At 31.2% G+C, this 12,772-nt stretch overlaps 1 protein-coding gene across 1 annotated transcript; it reads left to right on the top strand.

Annotated features, from left to right (window-relative positions):
• The first annotated feature begins 395 nt into the window (after positions 1-395).
• On the top strand, positions 396-12,374 carry LOC140443412 (uncharacterized). The gene is made up of 2 exons (XM_072534660.1): positions 396-1,092; positions 8,760-12,374. Exons 1-2 carry the CDS (start codon positions 834-836, stop codon positions 9,935-9,937), a joined length of 1,437 nt encoding a protein of 478 aa, XP_072390761.1. The 5' UTR covers positions 396-833; the 3' UTR covers positions 9,938-12,374.
• Positions 12,375-12,772: the final 398 nt, after the last annotated feature.

Genomic DNA, 12,772 nt, shown 5'->3' on the forward strand with positions numbered 1-12,772 from the left:
ACACCCGTTTTTTTTTATATTTAAATCTGTATCACCATCACGACATGAGTATCAATATTATATACCTTTACATTTTCTAAAATTAATTTTTATTGTGTTGCAACTTTAATTAAAATTTTTTAAATAGAAATGTTGTGTAGTTTTTACGTACGAATGTTGTAATTTACTATACCAATTACATTTTGCAGCAGTTGCTTTAAAATAATAAAAAAAATTATAATTAATTCTAGAGCCAAACAGAAACGTTAAGAAAATATTGACCTTTTCCTTTTAATATTAAGGGGATAACATCGTAACCGTCATAATAAAAATTTATTGAGTAAAGTATTGTTTTCAATAAAGTATGTATTCCTTGCTATTAACGAATTAAATACTCTTATAATATACTCTTATATATAGGTATATATTTATAATTAAGTATTTATTTCTTTTAAAAAATAACTACAAAAATATTTCATTTATTTGTTAATAACAGGGAACACTTTATTCAAAACAAGTAGTCAAAATTTTTATTTTGATGGTTACGGTGTGTTTCCCTTACGCCTTTATGTGTTGAAAGAGGATTATTACGCCTTCATCATTTAAAAATCGCAGTAAAATATAGTTACAGAAAATCTGGCAACGTCGGCACCGCTTGTCATAAACGAACGTGTCAAATATGTCGTCTAGTGTCAAATATGTCATGTCATTCATTGTCATATCTGTAGTAAATATAACAAATAAACATAAACACCCTTACAAATTTTTTTATTGTATTAACAGGGTAGGAAATAAAAGTAAAGAAATCTCTTAAAAAATAGCTATTACAGTAATATAATTATATATAATATAAAATGGAGCGCAATGGAAATATTACAGATTCTAAAAACCAAAAAATGACATGTATTAAAGAGGAACAAGATTCCCTAAAAGATTATTTTAAGATAGAAGTGAAATCCGAAGTAAAAGAATGTCAATTTGAAAGCAATAATATACAGGAACTTCTATTAGATGAGTGTTATTCAGATATTAAAATAGAAAACTATGTATCAGAAGATGTAGCTGGTGAAATTAAGGTTGGAATAAAAGAAGAACTGGAACAATATAAGATAAGTAAGAAACTAGTTTTTTACATGTAAAGATTTGAGGAACTCATAAAATTAGTGGTAAAAATCAAGGATATCGGGAAAACGCTATTTTTGCAATTTTTAGTTAAGAGGTATGATTTTTAAATGCATAAGAATTTAATTTCAGAAAGTTCAAAATAAATCTTTTTCACCACAGTGTTTGTTAAGTTTATTTATTTAGGTGCTAACCCTATTAAATGTAAACATACAATAAAAAAAAATAGATTCTAAAAATTAAAAATAATAATGTCAACATTAGAGTACAATAGAACAGTGGTACTTGGTGTTATCAAAATGTGTAGCATTTCATTATTCAGTTGAATGTTGTGAATATGTGCACAAGTTATATACTTTTAAATTTTAATTTTTGTATTGCAATTTGCATTTTTTACTTTGCACAGTTTTTTATTTAATATTTGGGAGAAATGATTTTATGGTAAGTAACTAATATTTTAATAATCTTTATTTTGAATAATAAATATGAAATAAAGTAAATGAATTTTTTTTATTAGTCTACATATTTCTGATCTTTTCAGATTTGTCAAAATGTGTTATCCTTGCAAGAATTATTAGAAGATATAATAAATGATCCTAATTTTATGGACAATGAAGAAATTTATGTAATAGTGCTACCACTAGAAACTGATTCTTTAACAGATAAATATGAAGCTGATATTGATTTACTAATAACAGCTGAAGTAGGGATGTACCCAGAGAATTGGTAGTAAAATGTAAATCATCAAAAATACACAGTTTTTTCCAAAATGAATGAGTCCATTAATAATGAACCTGGACCATCAAATATTGAATAGTATTGAAAAAGGTAAATCAAAAAGGCATTATCATACAGAAGTGTAATTTAAATGAAAAAAATGTTTTATTAGTTTACACAAAACTTTCACCTGAAGGATCAATATATAATGTAAATCATGAAAATTTGGTGAATTTACAGGAAAAACTACTTGATGAATTTTTATTGGTATACATTGTGAAAGAAAGAATTTCTTTGCAAGTAGCAAAAACACTCCTAGTTTTATATTTTGTTTGGTTGACCTCAAAGTATTCATTAGTACTTTTATTCTCTGGATATCATCAAATACCCTCGGAGTGGCGTTATTGGAGTGATGAAGAAGATCTTGGTATAGATAAATTTATGCAGAGAAATCAGTATTTGAGATTTAAGAAATTTATATATTTCATTGATAATGAATGTATAAATACAGACAACAGATGATTCAAAGTAAGATCTCTACTCAATATGATAAATCTTCTTCTTCAAGTGCCATCTCCGCGGCGGAGGTGGGCAATCATCATAGCTATTCGGACTTTTGAGACGGCTGCTCTGAAAAGTTCATTTGATGTACATCCGTACCACTCTCTCAGGTTGCGCAACCATGACATTCTGATGATAAATACTGATAAATATCAATATGATAAATACTGAATTTAAAAAATATGGAATTTTCAAACAAAAGTTGTTAATTGATGAAGTGATTGTGAAATACTATTAGTCCAGTTGTCACAGAGTTGATTCCTAAAAATTAGAGGTGTGCTTATTAGTTCTTTTAGACGAACTAGTTCAAGAGAACTATTTCACAAAAATGAACTAGTTCAGTGAACTAGTTCGCGAAAGAACTATTTGTAAGACCGAAATCGAAATCCAACCTTAACATAACTGGTTACCAGATGTTTTGTCTTATCATCACACAAGCTCGCGCCGGCCGCCCGTTTTCTTCGGTTTTTAGTCAGTCTTTCACTACCGTACAAGTAGTTCAGGTTCGGAACCATTTCTTTGGATCGTATGTTTCGGTTTAAATGTTTTAAATTTATTTCTCAAATGTTTTGCAAATAACTTTTTTTTTGTTTGCAAAAAATTATTAAGATTTGTTTTTTATTAACTGTTTTAAATATAAATATGGTTCACAATGATTTATTTTTATATTTACGTATATTTAAACTCATAGGTATCTATAATTAGGTTATTTCTAAAAGAACCTTTAAAAAAAAATGAGTGAATTTTCTAGGAACATTAAATAACACATTTTCATTCTCACTTTTACATAAAATTACATTTTATGTAAATGCATCAATCATTTTAACCACAACTAAAAATTTTTATTTCAAAATTAAAATACGAGAAACAACACAGCATGGCAATGTCCAAGCCAATGCATGGGCATAAGATCCGAACCATTATGACATTAAGATAAGACTTTTTATGTTATTGTCACATTCATAAGAATTATTATCTGTTACCTGATCTGAAACTAGTCAGTCCATCCCATTTACAAAATAATAAAAATATGATCTCATTCATTCATTATTTTCTTCTTTAGAAGTTGAGACACAATTGATAATGCAAATCGTTCGCAGTGAACTAGTTCCATGAAAATTAATGAACTAGTTCAATTACTTCAGTTGAAAGAATCGTTCATTTGAATTATTGCGATGGTGAACTACACATCTCTACTAAAAATCATATGAACAAGCTGAATTTTGCAGAGAATATTAATTTTGGGACCCCAAAAAAGATGCATAAAAGTTTATCAGTTTTACCTCCGGACTTCCTCCTAAAACTCCCCTCACAGGGGGGTAAAAACGCAAAAAAATTGATTTACCAAGAATTTGTACACCGTAGAAAAAAATGTTTCAAATAAAAAATGTAGCTGAGATAATTTTAAACAAGAATGTTTATGAGCATTTTTTGTGTAGAATGAGCCGTTCCCTTAAAAACAACGCTTGAAGCGACCGTTGAATTTGTTTGTCAGTTACGCCCGCGAAATTAATGTTCAATAAAATTTGTATATTTGAAATAGTAAATCTATTTTTATCTATAGTTCTCTATGATATTTCGTATGTCGCTATATATTCATTAATAATGAAATACAGTGCCCTTTTGGTAGTCGCCTTGTTTGTTTTTTCTTACTTCATTTATTCGTTATTTCCTCCCCTTTCATTTGCTATGTCGAATTAGAATAGGATGTTAGGATTCGTTCAGTTGTTTATTTTGCACTCAGCCAGAGGCCTCCTTTAAGTAAATAAATCGAAATTTGTCTTTTAGTTAAATTATTTTTATCCATAGTGCCCTATGACATCTCGTCTGTAACTATACGTTTATTAATAATGAAGACAGTTTGTAGTTCCCGTTTGGTAGTCGCCTTGTTTTTTTTTCTATCTTAGTACGTTTTTTATGTCCTTCCCTTTCATTTAACACACCACACGCTCCAATTGAACCAATAACAAAGGAGATATGATGTAATGCCCTTTTGACAATGCCGCAATGTGTTTTATCTGAACGACCAACTATTCTACCCCCACCGCAAAACGCTCAAAAAATGAACAGAATGAACCTTAACATTTTCTTATGGAATTTTACATGGGAACTGAAGAAGAAACTGTATAACAGCCTTTTTACAGGTATAGCTTTTACTTAATTCTATTTCATTTTACTTATATTTATTTAATTCTATTTACCATTATTTAATTTTATTTAGTTTTAATTTTATTTTATTTTGATAAAACGTTGACGTTTGTTAAACGTTATTTTATTTTTATAATAAGTGCATATGTATGTATATCTTACCCAATAACGTATAATAAATATATATTATACGTTATTGATCTTACCTTACAATTACAGTAACCTATATTTTTAGCAATTTTGCGAAAAAATTAATTACTGTTAGTAAAATTTCCGATATTTTTGAATCATCAATTTGTAGAATGAATAGCAATAAATCAACCGTATCGGTTCAAGAACAAAATATGATTGAAATGTCCTATTTTTTTTCTAGGTGGCGTAGTTACCTTACTGGACAAACAGTGTGACTTGTCATCCTAGACTTTTATATAGATAGATATTAGTGTTCATTGTAACCATGACTTGGGATAGACGATTTATCGCTATATCGAAATACATTTGAGTCAACGAGCTTCCTTGGAATAGGCCCCGGTTAATGAAAATATTTATAAACTTTGATATAAATTCTTCTGGTATTTGTAGATGAATTTTAGTCTTCCAATCTGTCATTATGTTTTAAGAAGGTTATAATATTATCGTCGACTTTATATATTTTTAATACTGTTACAAAAATTAAGAAAGATTTATCCCACATAGAAGAAGTTCCTTGACGAAAAAGAAGTATTAAAATTCTAGAACATTCTAGATGCCATCGAAAAATCTTGATATGTCCAGTGAAGTCTGGAACGTCAGAAAATGTATATAAACGGATATTGTTGATAGTTTGGAACAGTTGTAATTGAGTTTTTGAAGTTTATGGTTGTCATTCTGTTAAAGTATTGAAACAAGTTAGTGTTTGAATAAAATTATTTTAAAGAAGTGTAACAATATATTTATAAGCCACCCATGTGGCACTGAATCAAAGGCTTTCTCATAAACAGCAAAACAAAAATCAGTAAAAATATTCATTTTCTTGGTGTATGCCTCGTTAGAAATCACCGAGTCGATTATAAGTTATTCCCGCTGTAGCCCGTGGAGCCTTTAGCTTATCCTTTTTGTTGAGTTTCTACGATGTTGTTTCGTATACAATGAAATTGCTCGGCTACACAGCATATGACTAATTAATACAAAGTTAATAGACAAGTAACTTGGGCGGTACTTGGCTGGATCTTGGGTGTTGTTTTTATCATTGGGTATTGAATAAGAAGAACTTTGTCCCAATCTCCGAAAGAGTCATACTTATTCAGTTGCATGGAAAAGTTAACATAAATATTATACAAGTCTACGCCCCTACAGCAGACAAGCCAGAAGAAGAACTAGAGCGATTTTATCAACAGCTAGACGAAGCCTTAAAGGTGACTAAGAATCACGAAATTAACATCGTATTAGGAGACTTCAACGCAAAAGTTGGGGAAGGAGCTGTAGATCACGTAGTTGGAAAATATGGTCTTGGTCAGAGAAACGACAGAGGGGACAGATTGATACAGTACTGTCAAGACAAAGATCTAGTCATAACGAATACTTGGTATAAGTTACCACCCAGGAGGCTTTACACATGGAAGTCGTCTTTAGACGGACATCAGGGCATTATAAGGAACCAAATAGATTATGTGACAATTAATAGAAGGTACAGGAATGCTATTACTAAGGTATCTGCATTACCTGGAGCAGACATAGGATCCGACCACAATCCCTTAATAGCAAATATCAAACTGAGGCTCGCTACAGCTAAAAGAAAAAAACATTAGAAAACTCAAAAACAATGAAACAAATGAAGCATACACAGAGGAAATAAACAATAGGTTCTCTAATATGGCAACTGAGAATGATGTTGAAAAGTCATGGACCACCATAAAAGAATCATTTGATGAGTTGAACAACACTTTTCTACTCGAGAGTAAAACAACTACCAAGAATGAGTGGATGACAGAAGAAATATTAGAGATGATGGAACAACGCAGGCAGTGTAAGATCAGGCAGGACGAAGTAGGGTACCGAAATATACACAGTCAAATTCGTAAAGAAATTATAGCGGCGAAGGAGATCTGGATGACTACACTTTGCGCCGAGGCTGAAAGCCTATATAAACTCGGCGACAGCGTCAATCTTCACAAGAAAATTAAGGAAATTGCTGGTGTCTTCAAGAAAAAACAAGTCACTGGTATACATAATGACCAAAATGAATTAATAACGGACCCTAGCGATATACTTAATACTTGGAAAATGTACACAGCCAATTTGTTCAATGATGACAGAACACAAAAACCACCACAACTGGGAGACCATTTGTATGGCCCAAGTACTTTGAAAGCTGAAATTGTACACGCTATCAAACTATTAAAAAGTAACAAAACCCCAGGACCAGATGATATGTACGCAGAAACAATCAAGTTACTTAATGAAGAAAACCTAGACATTATTGTCAAGCTCTTTAACGACATCTACGATACGGGCCAGATTCCAAAAGATTGGCTTCGATCTACATTTATCGCCCTACCAAAAACACCACGTGCGAACTTCTGCAAGGACCACCGACTAATAAGCCTAATGAGTCACTTTTTGAAACTTTTCCTGAGAATACTTCACACTAGATTGTTTAAGAAATGTGAAGAGGTCAGTGGATGGAGTCAGTTTGGTTTCAAAAATGGACTTGGCACGAGAGAAGCGATCTTTAGTATGCAAACATTGATACAGAATTGTTTAGATCAAAGAAAGGATGTTTTTATCTGTTTCATCGATTACGAGAAAGCATTCGATAATGTAAAACATGAATTGATGATAAAATACCTACAAGAGTTGGGATTGGATGCAAAGGATATAAGAATCATTGCCAATCTGTATTGGAATCAGACAGCAACAGTACGTCTTCAAAATTCCAACGAAACAGAAGATTTCTCCATTAAAAAAGGAGTAAGGCAAGGTTGTATACTGTCTCCAATGCTGTTCAATTTATACGTAGAAAAAGCCTTCGCAGAAGCAGTGGAAGACTCTAATAAGGGTATTAAAGTTAACGGCATATTTATTAATAACATCAGGTATGCCGATGATACAGCCATAGTGGCAGATAACATCGAAGATCTGCAATGCCTTTTGAATGATCTAACTCTTGCAAGTGAAGCTCGGGGTTTGAAAATAAATATCAAGAAGACAAAATCAATGATTATAAGTAGAAATGATTACCCCAACGCAAAGATATATGTCTCTGGAGAAGAAATCGAACAAGTCAGGCAATTCAAATACTTGGGATGTTTACTGAATGAGGGTTGGGACCCCGAGAATGAAATAAAGAGCAGAGTTGAACAAGCCAGAAATGCTTTTTTGAGGCTTCATAAGTTTCTGACTGATGGCAAATTGGACTTCAACCTCCGATACAAGATGCTTAAGTGTTACGTGTGGCCTGTTCTCCTATACGGAATGGAAGCATGGACGTTAAAGGCCAGTTCCATTAACAAACTTGAAGTGTTCGAAATGTGGTGCCTGCGTCGAATGCTCAGAATATCATGGACGGACAGGGTCAGAAATGAGGAAGTACTCAGAAGAGCGGGCTTACAGGATAGGGAACTTTTTAATTATGTAAAAAGTAAGAAGACTGCATACTTGGGGCACATTATACGAGGAGAACGATACACTTTTCAGCAACTGATACTCGAAGGGAAAATAGAGGGTAGGAGAGGTCTCGGACGTAAAAAAATGTCATGGCTGCGCAATATTCGACAATGGACAGGAATCCACAGCTATGAAATGCTTCGCAATGCTGCTAAAAACAGAATTATTTAATCCAGAATATTTAACATCTCACCTGGCAAGACGATGTACGGTGGACGCCTACGCAGAAATGCATGGCACCTTAAGAAGAAGAAGAAGAATTGAATAAGTTGTTCGTTGAGTAAGGAATAATGATATTTTCGGCGGATTCGAAGTAGCAGAACAAGATTTTTAATTTTAAACTACAATTACATGTCATTCATTCGAATATCAATCCCATATTGTAGATTTCTAAAGTCATGTGTTTATTTGCCTTAAAATGTAATATATTGTTGGCTATAGCATTGGGTGAGGACATTTTATGTTTTAGTTTTTCTACTATTCCATTTATTTCTTCTAGACTTGTTGCTTTACTCTTGGCCTTGGTGCTGGCAAAAATTTTTACTTACAGTAACAAAGTAACTCTTGTAATTTGGTTTTTATTTTAGGTGCTCACCAGAAGGAAACTATAGTGGAAGTTAAGGAAACATTACCTGAGTGTACACGTAATAATGAACTTCAAAAAAGTCAAAGTATTTTAAAAGCTGACACTGGATTAATTCAGACTGAACAACATGAAAAAGAACATTTAAGTACTTACACTGGGGAAATATCAAACAAATGTGAAATCTGTGGTATGCATTTTATTCAAACAACTAATTTAGAAAGTCATATGAAAGTTCACACCGAAGAGAGACCTTATAAATGTGAAATTTGTTTTAATCAATTTGCTCAAAAAACTTCTTTAAAAAGACATATGAAAGTTCACACTGGAGAAAAACCATACAAATGTGATATTTGCTCTAAAAGGTTTAATGAAAGAGATGGTTTAAAATCACATTCGAGAATACACACCGGAGAAAAACCTTATGAATGTAAAATTTGTTTTAAGCACTTTGCTGATAGAAGACATTTAAAGAGACACACGCGAATTCACACTGGAGTAAAACCTTATAAATGTGAATTTTGCTTTAAGCAGTTTACTGACACAAGTTATTTAAGGAAACATTTAAAAATTCACTCTAACGAAAAACCTCACAAATGTGAAATTTGTGATAAACAATTTGTTCGGAAGACTCATTTAGATTCTCATTTAATAGTTCACACTAAAAAAAGTTCTTACAAATGTGAAATCTGTTTTAAGCAATTTTCTCAACAATGTTGGTTAAAAAGACATATGAAAGTTCACACTGGAGAAAGACCATTTAAATGTGACATCTGTTTGAAGCAATTTTCTCAAAAATCTTATTTAGAAATACATATTAGAATTCACACTGGGGAAAGACCTTATGAATGTAAAATCTGTTTTAAACAATTTTTCAAAAAAAGTGATTTAGAATCACATATTAGAATTCACTCTGGAGAAAAACCATTTAAATGTGAAATCTGTTTTAAGCAATTTTCTCAACAATATTGTTTAAAAAGACATATGAAAGTTCACACCGGAGAAAGACCTTATAAATGTGAAATTTGTTTTAACCAATTTTCTGAAAAAAGTTCTTTAAAAATACATATGAAACGTCATAACAGGGAACATCCTTATAAATGTGAAATTTGTGATAAACAGTTTTCTAAAAAAACCTTTTTAAATAAACATATGAAACTTCACACTGGAGAAAGTCCTTAAGATTTCTTTTGTATAATATAAAAAAACAAACGATCATGTGAATAATTGATGGATTCGACCGTTACTTGATGGAAATTTATTTTATGTAACAATAAAACACTGAAAACTTTTTTCTTCCTTGAGAAAGGCAATCCGCCGAAACAGCTGTAGTGATAAGAATTTAAAATAAATTTTGTGGAAGTTTTGAAAACAAAGTTTTCAGTGTTTTATTGTTACAGATCATGTGAATGTTCACACTGGGGAAAGACGTTAGAAATATGAATTTTATGCGAATCAATTTAGTCTAAACTAATAAGTATTTACTTTCAATAGCGCCGTTACTAGTAATATAGACCCGTTCCCCCAGTGCGACAGAGAAAAATAATGCGGAGCAGTCCCTTCATCTCTTTCTAATTGGTGGGGTTTGTTGCCCACGTGACCTTCCCACTACCAAACAAAAGTTAGGTAGCAACTTATAAAAATCGGAAAATAGTTACAGCAAAAAACAAAAATATTTCAATTATTGATTTTTAAATAATATCAACTTATTATTTCTCATTGATATTTTTTCTTTATTTTTTTTAATGTGCAACTCTATAATGTAAATTTATATATTTATTTATATAATAAATATTTGTATTATTTTTCTCTGTCGCATGGGGGAACGGGTCTATATTGCAGCGCTTAGTCTAAGTATTATAGTCTATAGGTCATGGTTGTGTTGCCATTTAAATAAGTTGCGTTATAGTACTGTGTTTATGCCATAGATGTATATATTAACACTAGTGACTGCCCGTCGCATGCGACGGGGGATCCAATCAATTATTGTCATCTACAGTCAGTCATTAAATTTTTAAAATAATAAATTTTTGCATAAAAACCAACTAAATATAAAGTATCTGGGGCACTTCTGACCTGACACCATGTTTTTTACTGTACCCTATATATACAGTGATGAGTGCCCTAAAACCGGCAAAATAACGCAAAAGATAGAAAACATAATACGTTATGAAATAAAAAGAGATGAAAGTAGTAGAGGTGGGAAATTATCGATAGAAACCTCTAATTTACATTAAATTACATTGGGACTATCGATAGTTTCCCACTTTTAGACGTTAGCTTATGAGCTAGTTGACATCAGTCATATTATTACAAGTATGACGTCGAACATTTACATTTTTTAAATTTCGCATAAAGTAAAAACTGATTGAAGGCAATAAAGCAAATGTAAGTAAACAGTTTAATTTGTAGTAATTTGATAATTAATTCTGTATTGAGAAGAGTGTATGCGACGTCTCAAATCATAGTTTATTATTGGTCAATATTTTAATTTTGGATAAAAAAATACTCCTACTTAAACTGTTTTACTTACATTACGTGATACGTATTACTATGACTGAAGTCAACCAGCTCATAAGCTAACGTCTAAAGGTGGGAAATTTTCGATAATTCTAAGTAAATTATAGGTTAATATCGATAATTTCTCACATCTACTACTTTTATCTCTTTTTATTTCACAACGTATTATGTTTTCTATCTTTTATGTTATTTTGCCGGTTCTGCACTCGTCCCTGTATATATATATTGATGGCACGCTATATGTATACATTATATGTACTATAATACGTCTCATGTTTGATTTGATATGTCATATGCTAGTATTAGGCTTGTTGCTTATTTTATAATCAGTCAGAGGTCCCCTTCAGGTCAATAAAGCAAATTTACCTTATATTTATCTTATGCTTTACATATACAGCAAATATGTCTATTATCATCCATAGTGTCATGTGATATGCCGTATGTCGCTATACATTCATTAATTACGATGATGTGTAGTGCCCTTTTGGTAGATTCTTTGGTTCTTCTATCTGAATATATTCGTTATATCATCCCCTTTTATTTGCTATATCGCATGTTAGGATTCGATTAGTTGTTTATTTTGAACTTAGCCTGAGGCCTTCTTTAAATCAATAAATCAAAATTTGTCTTATGGTAAATCTATTTTTATCCACAGTGCCCTATGATATCTTGTTTGTCGCTATACGTTTCTTAATAATGAAGATACTGTTGCCCTTTTAGTAGTCGCCTTGTTTGTTTTTTCTATCTGAATATATTCGTTATATCCTCCCCTTTCACTTGCTGTGTCGCATGTTAGGATTCGATCAGTTGTTTACTTTTTACTCAGCCGGAGGCCTTCTTTAAGTCAATAAATCAAAATTTGTCTTTTAGTTAAACTATTTTTATCCATAGTGCATCCTTCACAAGATCTAAAGACTATTTAATACCTAACCATAAATAATTTTTCATTTGTATGCAAAAATTACTTTTTCTTCGGATCGCAATGTACTTCTTAAGCTACTTATGGTATTTTTATATTTATTATATATTTTATATATTTTGTTTATTGAATAAATCATAATTTTAATTAAAAATATGTTATTTTTGACGTTTCGTTTTTTTAAAATAATCCGTTTTTGTATCAAAAATTATAAAACTTTAGTTGGTCGTTTTACCGAAAAATCACAGAAAGCTGTATTGAACATAGTTCTGAAACAATTACTAATGTAATTCATCCTATAGATAATTCAGGATCCAGTCAAACAAGTCAAGATATGGTCAACTAGTGGATGAAACTCCTGTGGAATTGAGAAATAATAATTTCTTAAGGACCGAGATTTCTCTTATCGTTGAAAGATTGGATGAACCCAATATACTATTTTAATTTACTAGCTACAGATGGACTATATGACATATGACATTCTGGTTACTAAAATCAACAATTATATGAGGAAGATTTATTTTTTTAAATGTGTGCACGAAAATTCACAACTGTAAAATGTAAAAATAACGAAGTAA

This window comes from Diabrotica undecimpunctata, chromosome 6 (assembly GCF_040954645.1).
Source record: "Diabrotica undecimpunctata isolate CICGRU chromosome 6, icDiaUnde3, whole genome shotgun sequence".
Classification (NCBI taxonomy): domain Eukaryota; kingdom Metazoa; phylum Arthropoda; class Insecta; order Coleoptera; family Chrysomelidae; genus Diabrotica; species Diabrotica undecimpunctata.

Excerpts from the sequence above, each read along its gene's own strand:
- LOC140443412 (XM_072534660.1), top strand. The coding sequence starts at position 834 with ATGGAGCGCAATGGAAATATTACAGATTCTAAAAACCAAAAAATGACA. Across the intron at positions 1,093-8,759 it reads ACTGGAACAATATAAGATAA|GTGCTCACCAGAAGGAAACT; the intron begins GTAAGAAACTAG and ends TTTTTATTTTAG.